Here is a 14,242-nt window from a genome sequence, read left to right as displayed (position 1 = left end):
TCGCTCCTCACTGATCTACATAAAGAATGATGGAGCGGCAACAATGGGATAGTCTAGCCCTTCTTCTATCTTTCTTTATGTAGATCATTGAGGATCGAGGAGCGAGGGAGGACATATAAACGCTGCTTGAGAGGGACCCACAGTAAATACTTTAAAAGTTGTATGTAGATAGTCTAATTAATGTTGATAGACAGAATGTTTAATGGATGTTGATAGGCAGATTGTTTAATAGATATTGATTGACAGTTTAATGGGTGGATGAGTGAATGGTCTGAAGAAGATGAATGGATAGAAGGTTGGATGGAATGTGCCTTATATTCTTGTTAAGAGAGACACTGATACAGCTATCTGAGAGTAGTTGATACAGGTGTAATCAATTTAACTGGCTAGTCTTAAGAGAGCCACAGTGTACTCTTAAAGCCTGAGACAGAGTAAATAATTTAAAAGTTGAATGTAGATAGTCTAATTAATGTTGATAGACAGAGAGTTTAATGGATGTTGATAGACAGGTTGTTTAATAAATGTTGATAGACAGTTTAATGGGTGGATGAGTGAATGGTCTGAAGAAAATGAATGGATAGAATGTTGGATGGAATGTGCCTTATATTCTTGTAGAATGGAGAGACAGCTCTCTACTGAGAGTAGTGGATACAGATACAGGTGTAATCAATTTAACTGGCTAGTCTTAAGAGAGCCAGCCTGAGACAGAGTAGATTGTTTAAAAGTTGAATGTAGAGCGTCTAATTGATGTTGATAGGCAGACTGTTTAGAATGGGTGGATGAGTGAATGGTTTGAAGAAGATGAATGGATATAAAGTTGGATGGAATTAGGAGGACTTATTTTGATACTGTTGTGCGCAGAGGATACAGGGGAACAGAATATGTAGTCTTCAGGGATATTGTAAAGCCTGAGAGAAACTGACAGTTGGTGCCCAGGTGGCTGACCAGCTGGAGTAAGATTCTAATTAATTATGGGGGAAATTGTAATAGTTTTTAACTAATAGTTTAAAAAGTATAAAAGTTACAAAGTTGAAAAATATAAAGCAGGCATGGCATAAGCAAGACCTACGCAACAACGTTTGAATGAAGTTTCTACGTTAAACGGTTGAAGCTGAATTGGCTGCGTTAGAAGAAGAAGTTTAATAATAATAAGAAGACTTGGAATAACAGTACAGTGCATTTTCATGCACTGTAATAAGAAGACTTGGAATAACAGTATAGTGCATTTTCATGCACTATAATAAGAAGAAGAAGACCGAGGAAGAACAGTACAGTGCATTTTCATGCACTGTAATAAGAAGAATAGGAAGAACAGTACAGTGCATTTTCATGCACTGTAATAATATCGATAATAATAAGAAAAGGGATAACAGTAGAGTGCATTTTCATGCACTCTAATAAGAAGTCTAGGAAGAACAGTACAGTGCATTTTCATGCACTGTAAAAAGGTTTAAAATTCCCATAGAGTTTACATTGAGACCCTTTGGCGGCAAAGATTAATTGTTACGTCAGTGCTCAGCTGTCAGTAATCAAGGATCTGATCCAAAGCCATGCCACCACCACCTCTGCGCTAAACCAGGCTTAACGTGAATGTTACGTTACGTCTACTCATTCAGCTGTAACAGCTGTGAAAACAGTCTACCATGCCACGGCTGACAGGACGTTATCGTCTTGTCTCCTGTTAGGCTACTCCTTACTTGATTTGTTTATGTCGTTACAGTAGCCTAACCGGTTTGCTCTCGGTAACGTTATCAACAGCTAAAGACAATCTAACCTAACGTCAACGTAAACACTGTAGCCTATTTAGCTAACGACAACCAAACTTGTTCCAGGCTAACGTTTAACGTCGGGGTAGGCTGCAAGGCGAACACGGCTTACACAAGGGCTTTTAGCCATCTTTGTGTAGCCAACATAAAATATCCTATTCTAAGCTAACGTTACATTTGCTAGATCCTACCTGTTGCTGCATCATCGTTGATTGGCGTTGTTTGTTTGTTAGCAAGCTAGTCGTTTCAGCTATAGGGACTTGCCAGCCAGGCAATCATTTAAAGCTTTCGGTATCATTCACAAATTAAAAACCTTTGTTAACAGCTTATTGTACATTCCTATTAGGACAATCACACACCTGGAGACACTTCGAAGAACTAGCTCATCCTGTAATATAGCCTACATAAAATATCCTACTGTAAGCTAACGTTACATTTGCTAGATATCCTACCTGTTGCTGCATCATCGTTGATTGGCGTTGTTTGAGATTGTATTCCGTATTGCCTGGCCCTATGGTCTACTTTTAACCTGCATTAGTGTAGATATGAAGCTGTAAGCTATCCTACCAGTCGTTTCACTGTAGGCTACTAAAGTGTCAGCTCTTGCAACTCGTTTGAAGTTGGCAACTTCATGTCAGTCTTTTAAATTCTAATCAATGAAGAGTTATTTTCCATAATAGCCTATATCCACAATTTTGATGCATTTTCATAAATCACTTTTTAAATGTGATTTTTCAGTGGAATTGTAATTGGGTTATTGTTATTTATCTATTCTTCTGTGTAGCCTAGTTGTCTTTTTAACTATAGGCCTAATACAATGTTTTACACAGTCAGCAACCTTTTTGCATTTACATGCAATGGTAATTCCTTCCATGGAATTACATTTTCTAGTTTTACCTTTCATATTCTGTCTCGCAGGGGGCCTAGTCGACTCTATAAATGTTGATTGCATTTTGAAGGGAGTATATGTTAAGGCAGACTGGTTCTAATCCTGGGTGAAGGGTCATACAGGCAACGGGGGAATCGGAATCGTTCATTCTTCTAACCACCTGAGCGGTCACACGTTAATGAAAACAACAAGTAACTTTTACCAACAAACTTGATTCAACCAAAGCCATACCATAATTCTCATTACCAGATAAGTCTCCTTGCAGCACACATGTTAATGTGTGGGGGGACTGACCATTGGTCCGACATCCCATTAGTCCGACATCCCATTCGTCCGAAAATGAACCATTTAATAGAGATCCCATTAGTCCGACATCTCATTAGTCCGAAAAAAAGAGAACCATTGGTCCGACGTCCCATTAGTCCGACCATACACATAGAGACGCATGGATGACTTGAAACTGAAAGATGCAAAAAGAGGAGACGTCTTTTTTTGCAGCATCGTGTGTCTAACAACAGGTGGAAATGCGCTAGCCTGTTGTAACAATCAACCTTTTACCTTCGGCTGTGTTAATTAAACGCACAAGGGTTTTTTAAATGACTAAATATGAATAGCAATAAACAGATCATTCTGAGAATGAAGTAGGCTACAACGTAGACACATCTGAGTGCGTCTCTTGATTATAACAATGAAACAATGTCGCTTTCTTCGGTTTAACAGTAAAGGAAGACACACACCAAACAATAACCCAGGTCGTGCACAGCGGCGCTTTATATTCACACACAATTAAATGTCCCAAACAATCCCAAGCGTTGCAATTCCCCCTCTCATTCAGTCCTGAAAATAAACCTAAAAGTCTAAACTAAACGAAAGATGTCCTGTATTTTGCCAGGCGCACAAGTAGCCTATTTTGCCACGTGCACAAGAGTCAATAATCCAATCCAGGAAAACGTACGAAAGGGCCGCTGCCGACAAAACGTCCCGCGATGTAGCAAACAAAAAATATAATGCTCAGGAAAAAAAGGGAAAATGCGATTGCTGTCTCTCTGCTAGACCAATCAATATGAAAACACAAAAAAGCAATCGATCTCACCAAATCTGGTGCATGCACCAGCAGTCCGCGAAGGTATTTTTCTCTTTGTGCGTCCTCTGTTTGGTAATGTAGCCTACCGGTCCAAACTGCGCACAGCTTTTAACTAATGTGAAAATACGTTTACTCTGTAGTCTTTTATTGTTGTTAGTTTCAAACTCGCAGGAAAACATTTAAAACACTCGTTGCCGCAGCACTGAGTAGGCTAGGCCTACTGGCGCCACAGATTCAAAATCTCACACACGCACTTGCTACCTTCTTCAGACCGCCCCCATCACCTAGCGCATTCGGGTAAGGTGCGCGTGTATAAAAAAAATACATATAGCCTACATAAGTAGGCCTACATGTGCATACAATGATATTACATGAGAACTACAGAGATATTATATGCAATTTAACAATGTAATATGTAATATTTAAGAAATGGCACCTAAACCAATGTGGCAGTGTGTTGTGTGACATTTTGGGAAGCACCACCAAAATAAAACGACATGTTTCTGGAGTGAAACTTTGAATTTAGTCAGACCTGATAGAAGAATATGGCAAGGCTCTATATTTCTAGCTCATATCGAGAAGAATGCACGATGGAAATAACTGTGGACTAACTGTGGATAACTTGTAGCCTAGACCATAAAGGTAAGTTCATTGTCCTTACGTTTAGCTATGTTGGAAGGCTAATTTGTGGTTTTGTCGTGTGAAAGTGGGCCTATAAGACTGAAACACGTTAGCTTCGATGTTCGTTTGTAAAATAAAACACATCTAAAGCTATGAAGTTCATTGTGGGATGCGAGGTCACCTGCGTGACAGTCACGCACCCATCCACTAACCTATGTCCCTGCTATTGAAATCAAACTAGGCTACAGCGTTACATCAGTCTAACTGTAAACAGTGGCAGACGGAGTTTTTAGGAAATAGACCAAAGTCTGGATTTGTTTATTTATTGTATGGTCGGACTGATGAGATGTCGGACCAATGGGCCTCTTTTTTTCGGACCAATGGGATGTCGGACTAATGGGATCTCTGGTCAATGGTTCATTCTCGGACTAATGAGATGTCGGACTAATGGCATGTCGGACCAATGATACGGAACCAATGTGTGGCACACGTGAATATAAACAATATTAATAACCTTTGTCAACAAACTTCCATCAACCAAAGTTATGCTAGTTCTCATTACCGGGGCAGTCTCCTTGCAGCAAACATTCTTTGCTTCTGTGGGCATTGTGGCGCTATTCCTGCAAGTGCACCTAGCAATAGGTAGGTAAGTGTTTTTGCTTAGATCATTATTATGATCAAATTATCTTTGATTGTGTTGGTATCCAGGAATTCAAGCCGTAACTATCATAGGATTAGCAAGCAACGTCAGTGGCTAAATTGCTTTAGCAGGGTGCTAACCTTTTGTTGTGAAGTAAAATATCTACCTGGAAGGTTGCAAAGGCTGTCGACAGTGTAAAGTAACAAGTCTATGTTTCAGAACGTTTCCAACTGTTTATTATAACTTGAAAGCATAATAGGTAGGTAAGTGTTTTTGCTTAGATCATTATTATGATCAAATGATCTTTGATTGTGTTGGTATCCAGGAATTCAAGCCGTAACTATCATAGGATTAGCAAGCAACGTCAGTGGCTAAATTGCTTTAGCAGGGTGCTAACCTTTTGTTGTGAAGTAAAATATCTACCTGGAAGGTTGCAAAGGCTGTCGACAGTGTAAAGAAACAAGTCTATGTTTCAGAACGTTTCCAACTGTTTATTATAACTTGAAAGCATGATGATCGCCACTAACGTCCACTTTTAGAAGAAAATTTAAGTTGACATGAAAACGTTACCATTCCTACTACTATCAAGAAGCGGTTCTTGTGCTACCTCTACTTCTTCCTCGGATTCAGGATCATAAACTGACTTGTTGTGCCACAGAAGAGCCTCGATTCTCGACTAGCTGCTAGCAGGCTGCTAGTCTCGCAATGTAGATTGGAGCAGTAGAATCCTCAGTGACGAACTGGAGGTAGCGTCACAGTGCTCTTAGCCAATCAGAGGCGAGTAGATTAGCATATCATGCATATTTATGTTGGGAGGCGAAATCCTGTCGTTCGTCCCCTCCCACCTCCCGCAATAAGCTAAAACGGCATGAAACAGACCCAGCAAAGCATTTTTTCGTCTAAAACCGGCTCTAAGGGCATTCATTAATACTACAGATCACCGCAAAATTAACGAAAAAACGATGAGATGAGACCTTTAAGTTTTAACTTCACCTTCAGTCTACCTTCACACTATCAACTTTCTTTAACCCTCATCTTGTCCTTGGGGTCAATTTGACCCCAAGCCATGTTTAACATCATAAAATATATGGTTCACTTTTTTTGTTTTGCTTCAAGTTTCATGACTTTTCCTCATTTGAAGGGTACAACAGAGTAAACATGAAATTTGCACAAAAATATGTTTCCAATGTCCTGTAAAAAAAATAGTTACGTTGGTGTTCTTGGGGTCAATTTGACCCCATTTTTATGAAACATGAGGTAAATGAATATTTGACACAATATGAATATTATTATTGTAATAGTATGAGAACATGTACTTATTATCATTATCACATAAACAAGTACACATTACATATAAGTTTTTATGGCAGGTCTGAAAAAGGCCAAAAACTCAGCCTTTGGGCTGTTGACGCTGGATTGGCCATATTGCCAGCCAGGGTTCCAGGGTTCATAAAGGGGTGTAGGGGGGTGGAATTGTTTTTTAGGGCTGTTGATGGTGGTTATTACACTCTTGTTAAGTACCTACCACAAAAAAAACTGGGTAAAAAAAATAATTTCAATCATTTTTTGAGAGTTTTGTTAGCTGGGGTCAAATTGACCCCAAGGACAACGAACGTCGGTAAGATTTGAGGACAACATGAGGGTTAAGCTATGCAACCACCATGTTTACCCTAGCTACACCTTAGTAACCATATCTAGATTATCTATCTGTACATTTTTGCATTTTCATGCACTGGCAATTCCTTGGAATTGCATTTCTAGCTTTATTTTGACATTTGACATGAGTTCAGGCCTATTATTGCAATAGCAGAACAGCTAATAGGTCAAAGCTTTCGGTCACTTGCACTTGATTCAATATGTGTAAAACTTAAGTTCTTAAATTCAAATAAATATTGAATATGTTAGGCCCTTGACTTGGGTCCAGAGTTTGACACACCCTGATCCAGTTTAATGTACTTTTCCAAATTAGAATTATGTAACATTTGAAATACTCTTACAATAAGATACATACAGATATGCCACTTCAAGTTTTCTAGTAAACCAGTAACCAGTAAGTCATACTTAATGGCAACACTTTTTAAGTATATATATTTTTAAATGAAACACAAAAAGAGAAGTATACTTAAGAAGTTAATATTCTTCAACTCAAGTTTATATTTGTTTTCATCTGGGTCTACAGTTGTATACCTTACCTTTTCAAACATACAGGAATTATTCCTCAAGGTGGTACCAATGAACCCTCCTCTCATTCCTGGACAAATACCAATGAAAATAGATTGTTTTAATGAATAATTAAGATAATGTACAATATATTCTTACACTTTTTTCCCAGGACCCCTTTGTGCATAAGACAACTGATTGAAAAAAGCAAACAGATTAACAAAGGCAGCCCAAGATGTTACTTGCTTAAGACAAGTAAAGCTGACATTGACAAGCAGTCATCAGTCAGCAAAATGACTTTTGGGATAAGAGACAACAGTAAACCAACTAAAACCATCCTCATAGTTGGAGAAACAGGAACAGGGAAAACTTCTCTCATCAACACCATGGTCAACTACAATTTAGGGATACAATGGAGTGACAGAGTTTGGTTTCAGATCACAGAAGATAAGAAAAAGTCTCAGGCAGAATCTCAAACATCTACCATCACTGTTTATGAGCTGTTTCTGGATTCACATCCTTCAAGTCTGAGAATTATTGACACTCCAGGATATGGAGCTACTGATGGAATTCAGTTTGACAAGAAAATTGCAGATGATTTGCAAGTATTATTCAAATCTGAAAATGGCATTCATGAAATTGAAGCTGTGGGTCTGGTGGTGAAAGGAAGTCAGAATCGCCTTACTCCGTTTCAGTGTTATATTTTTGATGCCATTCTGTCATTGTTTGGTAAAGATATTGAGAAAAACATTGTAGTTTTCTCTACACACTCAGATATGGTGCCTACTGCCAACCTTATCAATGCTCTCAAAGAAGCGAAAGTACCTTGTGCCAAAGACTCCAATGGAGAACTACTTCTGTTTACATTGAACAACCGTCAAAATGAGACTTATAATGAGGACCAAGAAGATTTCTTCAGGAGGTGTTGGGAATTAGGATACAAAAATATGGAGAAGTTCTTCGAGGTTCTGGAAGGCTTTGAAAAAACAGAGTTGAAGATGACAAAGGGAGTGCTGAGAGAGCGCAAAAGGTTGGAGGCCTCTGTCTACAACCTACAAGAAGCCATCAAGATGGAGGAACTGAAACAGAATATGCTTAAGCAGACTCAAAAAGCCTTGGAGGAGAACAAAGAGAAATGGGAGAACAATGAAGACTTCAGTTATGCGGTTGATGAGCCTTACAAGGAATTGGTCCCAATTGATTCATCATGGTGGCATTTGACCAAATCAGCCACATGCTGTACCAGGTGTGAGGAGAACTGCCACTACCCAGGATGCTGGTGGGTTAAAAAACTCTACTATTGCAGCGTCATGGAAGATGGTCACTGCACTGTGTGCACAAACAAGTGCCCTGTCTCGGCTCATGTCAAGCAGAAGATGATCTATGAGTCTAAAACCAGAGAGGTGACTAAGGCTGCCCGTGATTTGATGCAGCAATATAAAAAGCATGTGGATGCTAAAAAAGCATTTGAAAAAGAATTAAAGGACACACAAGCTAAAAAAAAGAAGTTTTTGGAAGAAGCCTACCAATGCATCATGAAACTGGAAAGCATTGCTTTGAAAAATGATTCTTTTTCCACTATTGATCAGCTGGATTTCCTGATAGAGAAGATGAGAGAGACAGGAGATGCTGAGAAAGTTAAGACATTGGAAAAACTAAACAAGCAATATGAGGATTCAAACAAAAAAAGAAGGGGTTACTTGAAGATTGGTCTTGACAAGATTTCAGGTATTTATAGAATTCTGTTAATGTACATGATGCAGAAAAAACATTACTACACACCATTCATGAGGCATCTGGCTTCAGAGCAGAGAAGCGCAGAGAAGCTCAGCTCAGCTCAGCTCAGCAATGATGTGATGCAGCATGGCATGATGATACTGTCCTATACATGAAGAGAGGACTGTTAAGAAGTGTCATCTCTAAATGTCATGCCAAGTTTAATTTAACACTTTCTTCTAAATAATGATAGTGTGTACACCAAAGAATGGGGAGCTGTGAATCAATAAACTATCATCAAATATACTGGTATTTGATGATAGTTTATTGATTCACAGCTCCCCATTCTTTGTATACAGTTTATAGATAATTATAGGTTTGATATACTTTTCTTTCAGAATGCTACAGCGCCACCCGATCTTACTCCAGTGGTAAACCCACTCCAGGAGAAAATCCCCCTTCTCCCCATACGAACAACAGTGCAGAAGCAAGGATGAGGAAAAAAACAAAACGGGAAGGAAAGAAAGAAAAATAATTAAAGAAAAACCAATCCCTGGTTATCGCTCAAAACTGGGCCTTTTATGTTTCTTCCCATTGGCTCTCTAATAATTGTCCATCCCATATTGAATCCTGTTGCTAATTTTAGTCTAATTTTCAAACATTTGTTTTCTCTATAGCTTTTACTTCAGAATGATTTTTTTCTCTTCTTTTAGGATTCTTTTTTTTAGGATGTTTCATTTGTTTTTAATAACATTGTTCTGACGCTTGAAGTTAATTGAATTATACTGACATTGTTTTTATTACAGTTATTTCCCGCATATAAGCCGCATTGTGTATAAGCCACAGAACAGTGTTTTATGCAAGTTAAAAGAAACAGAACCATATTAACACCATATTAACTGCCCCCCTGTATTAACCTCATAGCGGTAGAAATTTTGCGAAATCATTGTATAAGCCGCGGCTAATAGTCGGGAAATCACGGTATTGCTCATTATTCCATAGTTATTGTTATTATAATTGATTGAATGACTTGTTTATTTACTATTCTCCTATTTAGTCTTTGTTTATTTTCATTAGCTTTGCTTATATTGATAACATAAACTGTTTACACACAATAGCAACATAAACTGTTTATGTTGCTATTCCCTTTAGTCGACACTAGTCTAATCAACTGCTACATTTGAATTATTGTATTGTTTTTGTTTGTATGTTGCCTTGGACAAAGGTGTCTGCTAAGCAACCATAACCAAAACCATGATATATACGTATATACAGTCTGTGTTCAGCCTTTAATATGTTATATTAGTTGATTCATGATTGATTATATCTGATAATTATTGATCATACACCTTTAGCTGTGAATCACTTTTCTAATTGAAAAGCACTTTCGCTCTACTGTTTAAAACGTGTTTTATCAATAAATTACAGTGACCTTAGATTTCGTTTGTTGGCTTTTCAATTCAGTATCTAAAATCTTTGCGAAGTGAAAAGTGTGCTTTTTTCTTACTATGTAGCCAACCATCTATGAGTCTAATTTCCAGTCAAGTTCCCCAGGAACTTATTCTGAACCCGTGGGTCAGTTTAAACCCAATAAGGCATTCAACACTAGAGACATGGTTCTATAAAAAATAAAGATCACATTCTATTGACACTAAACAATAGCACAAGCCCAACACTGCACAACACAACCACACGTCCAAAAACGTAAACAAGAAAACAACAGCACATCCAGAAATTCGCCAGTTAGCAGCTACTTTTATAGTGGGGTACGAATTGTCATGAAATAATGGTCCCGTAGGATTTTTTTGCTAAAATTGATTTTTTTGTTTTATTTGCTTTATTTGGGGTCCTACTGTTGAAAAATGACGGGGTGCAAATTTTCTGACCCCGTTTTGCCCTTCCTCTGGGGGGCGCTTTCTCACCTTGGCCAGGATACTGACTGCAATCATACATCTACTAATAATGATCACATTTTCACAATCTGAGGTCAATTTAGGGGTTATTGAGGATGCTGAGTCCATTTATGACAGTTTCATTGTGATCAGAAGTTGTTATGACTCATTTGTACATAACATTGCAGTAATAAAGGCAAATCCAATGGGGCAACGTCGCCAAACAGTAAGTGAGCTCATATCTTGGGAACCCTTTGATGTATGTTAACGAAACTTGGTCACATGACAACTGACCCCCTCCCAAGGGTACACAACAAATTTGGTGTAATTTGGCCACTAGGGGGCGCTATAATTAGCGAACCTGCGTTTAGGGGTTACAGTATATCATGATGAAGTTGGTTAGCAAAATTCCAATGGCTAGTCATACTCTTCATACTCATATTGATGATCATTGCACATTTTACCCACTCATTATAAACAATTGCCCATTTTGGATTTTCCTGAAAGAGAAAGTAGATCATCAGCAGTCAGAACTTTGTTTGGCCCCCTCATTGCTGCTTACCAATTTTTGTCAAAGATATCTATTTCAACACAATATATGTCTTTTAATTCTGTCTGATGACACAAAGCTGAGAATCACATTGCTAAGATACAGACAGAAGATACAAGAAGACAAAATTATCAAATGATGCCATTTGTAATGGATCCCTTTTAACCCTATGAGCCCTATTGACCAAGTGCGTCAAAAAACACTCCCACTCTTCTCTGTTACATTGCTCCGCAATTATTAGTTGCAGCGAGATGAAGCCTTTATAACACGAAAGAGCAGAACTGGGGCTTTCCAACGAGACTAAACACTTGTCATTAAATTATATCAAAGTATATCATATTTATAGTCTATACTGCTCTCTGCGTTCACCCGCACATCCATTACTCTCGCTTGAATTACTCACGAACCCGGGATCGCACACACATGCACGCATATCAGATGAAAGAGGAGAAACAGCTTTCCATTGATACCAAATACATCCTTCTGTGTTATAAAAATAGACAAAGTGACAAACAAATAATAATGTCATATAGCTTAGGCTACCATTACTCTCGTTTGATTTACTCTTGAACCAAAGATCAGAAAGCTATGGCACACATGTCAGATGAAAGAGGAGACACAGAGCTATCCACAGATACCATACAACCTTCTAGGTCATGAAAGAGACGAAGTGACAGCAAAATAATAACTTCATTTAGCTCCACTTACCCCATGTTTTTGTGTATTTTTTGTGGCATAATAGCTTATGTTCATAATCCAACATTATCATGTGTTTCTCTATGGCAAGGCACATTCATAATCCAGTTTTGAGATCCTAGCAAATTCCTGTATGGTATCCAATTCATTTGCATCCAAATTTGTTTGACAAATAAACACTTTTTTGCCTTTACTTTGTTCATTGCGATGCAGTAAAAAGTTATTATAGAGAATCATCATGTGTGCACGTAATGTGTGCCACGCAAACAAGTCAGGTTAGATCAGCTCGTGTCACAAATATGGAGCACAAAAAGTGTCAAAAAATCATTTCTCATCACTAAATCAAAATTGCCATTTATTTCTGTGAGGCACACACCACATATTTCTGTAAATTGCTCAGCTCCAAAGTATCCCTCCACCATGGTTCTTGTATTATGTAGCATGTGTGAATGGCACTTGCAATGACCAGGATAAATGCTTCTAACTAAAGGTAGTGGAAATGCCCTTAAAACAGCCTAGGGCTCATAGGGTTTCTCCTATCCTTTGGATTTGAAGAACCACCTTATTTAGAGAGCTAGAATTTTACATGTGATTTTTTCCTCTCATCTCTCGGTTTAGATTTTCTTGCTCTAAATTTTAAACTGAAATCGAGACTTTCATATAACACACACTCTTCAGTTTACTGATAGTGAAACATTTCTGGGGTATTTTGTGTCATACTGCTTGTCACACTTAAGTTGTTTACAAGAAAAAGATAATTTTCTCATTTCATTCGATATTGATTTTCACACATTTTTACATAACGATTTTTAGCTGCCATCCATTACAAATGGCATCATTTGATAATTTTGTCTTCTTGTATCTTCTGTCTGTATCTTAGCAATGTGATTCTCAACTTTGTGTCATTAGACAGAATTAAAAGACATATATTGTGTTGAAATAGTTATCTTTGACAAAAATTGGCAAGCAGCAATGAGGGGGCCAAACGAAGTTGTGACTGCTGATGATCTAGTTTCTCTTTCAGGAAAATCCGAAATGGGCAATTGTTTATAATGAGTGGGTAAAATTTGCAATGATCATCAATATGAGTATGAAGAGTATGACTAGCCATTGGATTTTTTTTGCTAACCCAACATCATCATGATCTACTGTAACCTCTAAACGCAGGTTTGCTAATTATAGCGCCCCCCATTGGCCAAATTACACCAAATTTGTTGTGTCCCCTTGGGAGGGGGTCAGTTGTCATGTGACCAAGTTTCGTTAACATACATCAAAGCGTTCCCAAGATATGAGCTCACTTACTGTTTGGCGACTTTGCCCCATTGGATTTGCCTTTATTACTGCAATGTTATGTAAAAATGAGTCATAACAACTTCTGATCACAATGAACCTGTCATAAATGGACTCAGCATCCTCAATAACCCCTAAATTGACACCAAGATTGTGAAAATGTGATCATTATTAGTAGATGTGTGATTGCAGTCAGTATCCTGGCCAAGGTGAGAAAGCGCCCCCCAGAGGAAGGGCAAAACGGGGTCAGAAAATTTGCACCCCGTCATTTTTCAACAGTAGGACCCCAAATAAAGCAAATAAAACGAAAAAATCAATTTTAGCAAAAAAATCCTACGGATTTACAATTCGTACCCCACTATTAGCCTTAAAGATGAACTGAACTGAAATTTGAAGTAAATGTGATATAACAGATGTATTTTATTTCTTCTCATTGGTACAATGATTAAAATGGCTGGATTTGTTTAAAGGGAGAAAATGATACGGTGAAAGTGGTGTTGTTGTTGCACGGGCGCCGCCATGTTGGATTTCAACAACCAGCTACGTCACTGGCATGGTAAGCCAGTCTAGCGCCTATGACTAGCACTAGCTGCGCAGCATCTTAGATAGTGGGTCTGTGGCTAACTAGAGTCCATTTGGGCTAACTGACATGGCTAAGGACACGGAAACTAACAGGACTAGGCCCCTGGCTGCAGTAATGAAATGTATAAGGTAACAGCTGGGGTTGAGTAACCTTTTCCCGCAGGGTACTTTGACAAGGAACCAGCCCTCAATGCATAGTTAGTCCTATCTGCCTAAACTGGCTAGCCCTCCGACAGCCCAAGGATTTGGAGTCTGTAGCAAACATTTTTTTTAAGTCAACAAACTATTTAGAGAGCTGTGCTTTTGACACAACAGGGTCGTTGATGAGGGTTAATTATGAAAGACTGAAACCTGAG

At 38.3% G+C, this 14,242-nt stretch overlaps 1 protein-coding gene across 1 annotated transcript in view; it reads left to right on the top strand.

Annotated features, from left to right (window-relative positions):
* The window catches only part of LOC134079445 (uncharacterized), a 43,436-nt gene extending 33,175 nt beyond the window's left edge, over positions 1-10,261 (top strand). The window contains exons 6-7 of the mRNA XM_062535531.1: positions 7,333-8,888; positions 9,275-10,261. Of these exons, the coding sequence (XP_062391515.1) occupies positions 7,333-8,888; positions 9,275-9,411 (1,693 nt within the window). The 3' untranslated portion in view covers positions 9,412-10,261. The remainder of the gene's footprint in view (positions 1-7,332; positions 8,889-9,274) is intronic.
* The last annotated feature ends 3,981 nt before the right edge of the window (positions 10,262-14,242 follow it).

The sequence above is a fragment of the Sardina pilchardus genome, chromosome 5 (genome assembly GCF_963854185.1).
Source record: "Sardina pilchardus chromosome 5, fSarPil1.1, whole genome shotgun sequence".
NCBI classification, from domain to species: Eukaryota; Metazoa; Chordata; class Actinopteri; order Clupeiformes; family Clupeidae; genus Sardina; species Sardina pilchardus.
The sequence above is the reverse complement of the archived record's forward strand: the minus strand, read 5'-3'. Positions and strand labels throughout refer to the sequence as shown.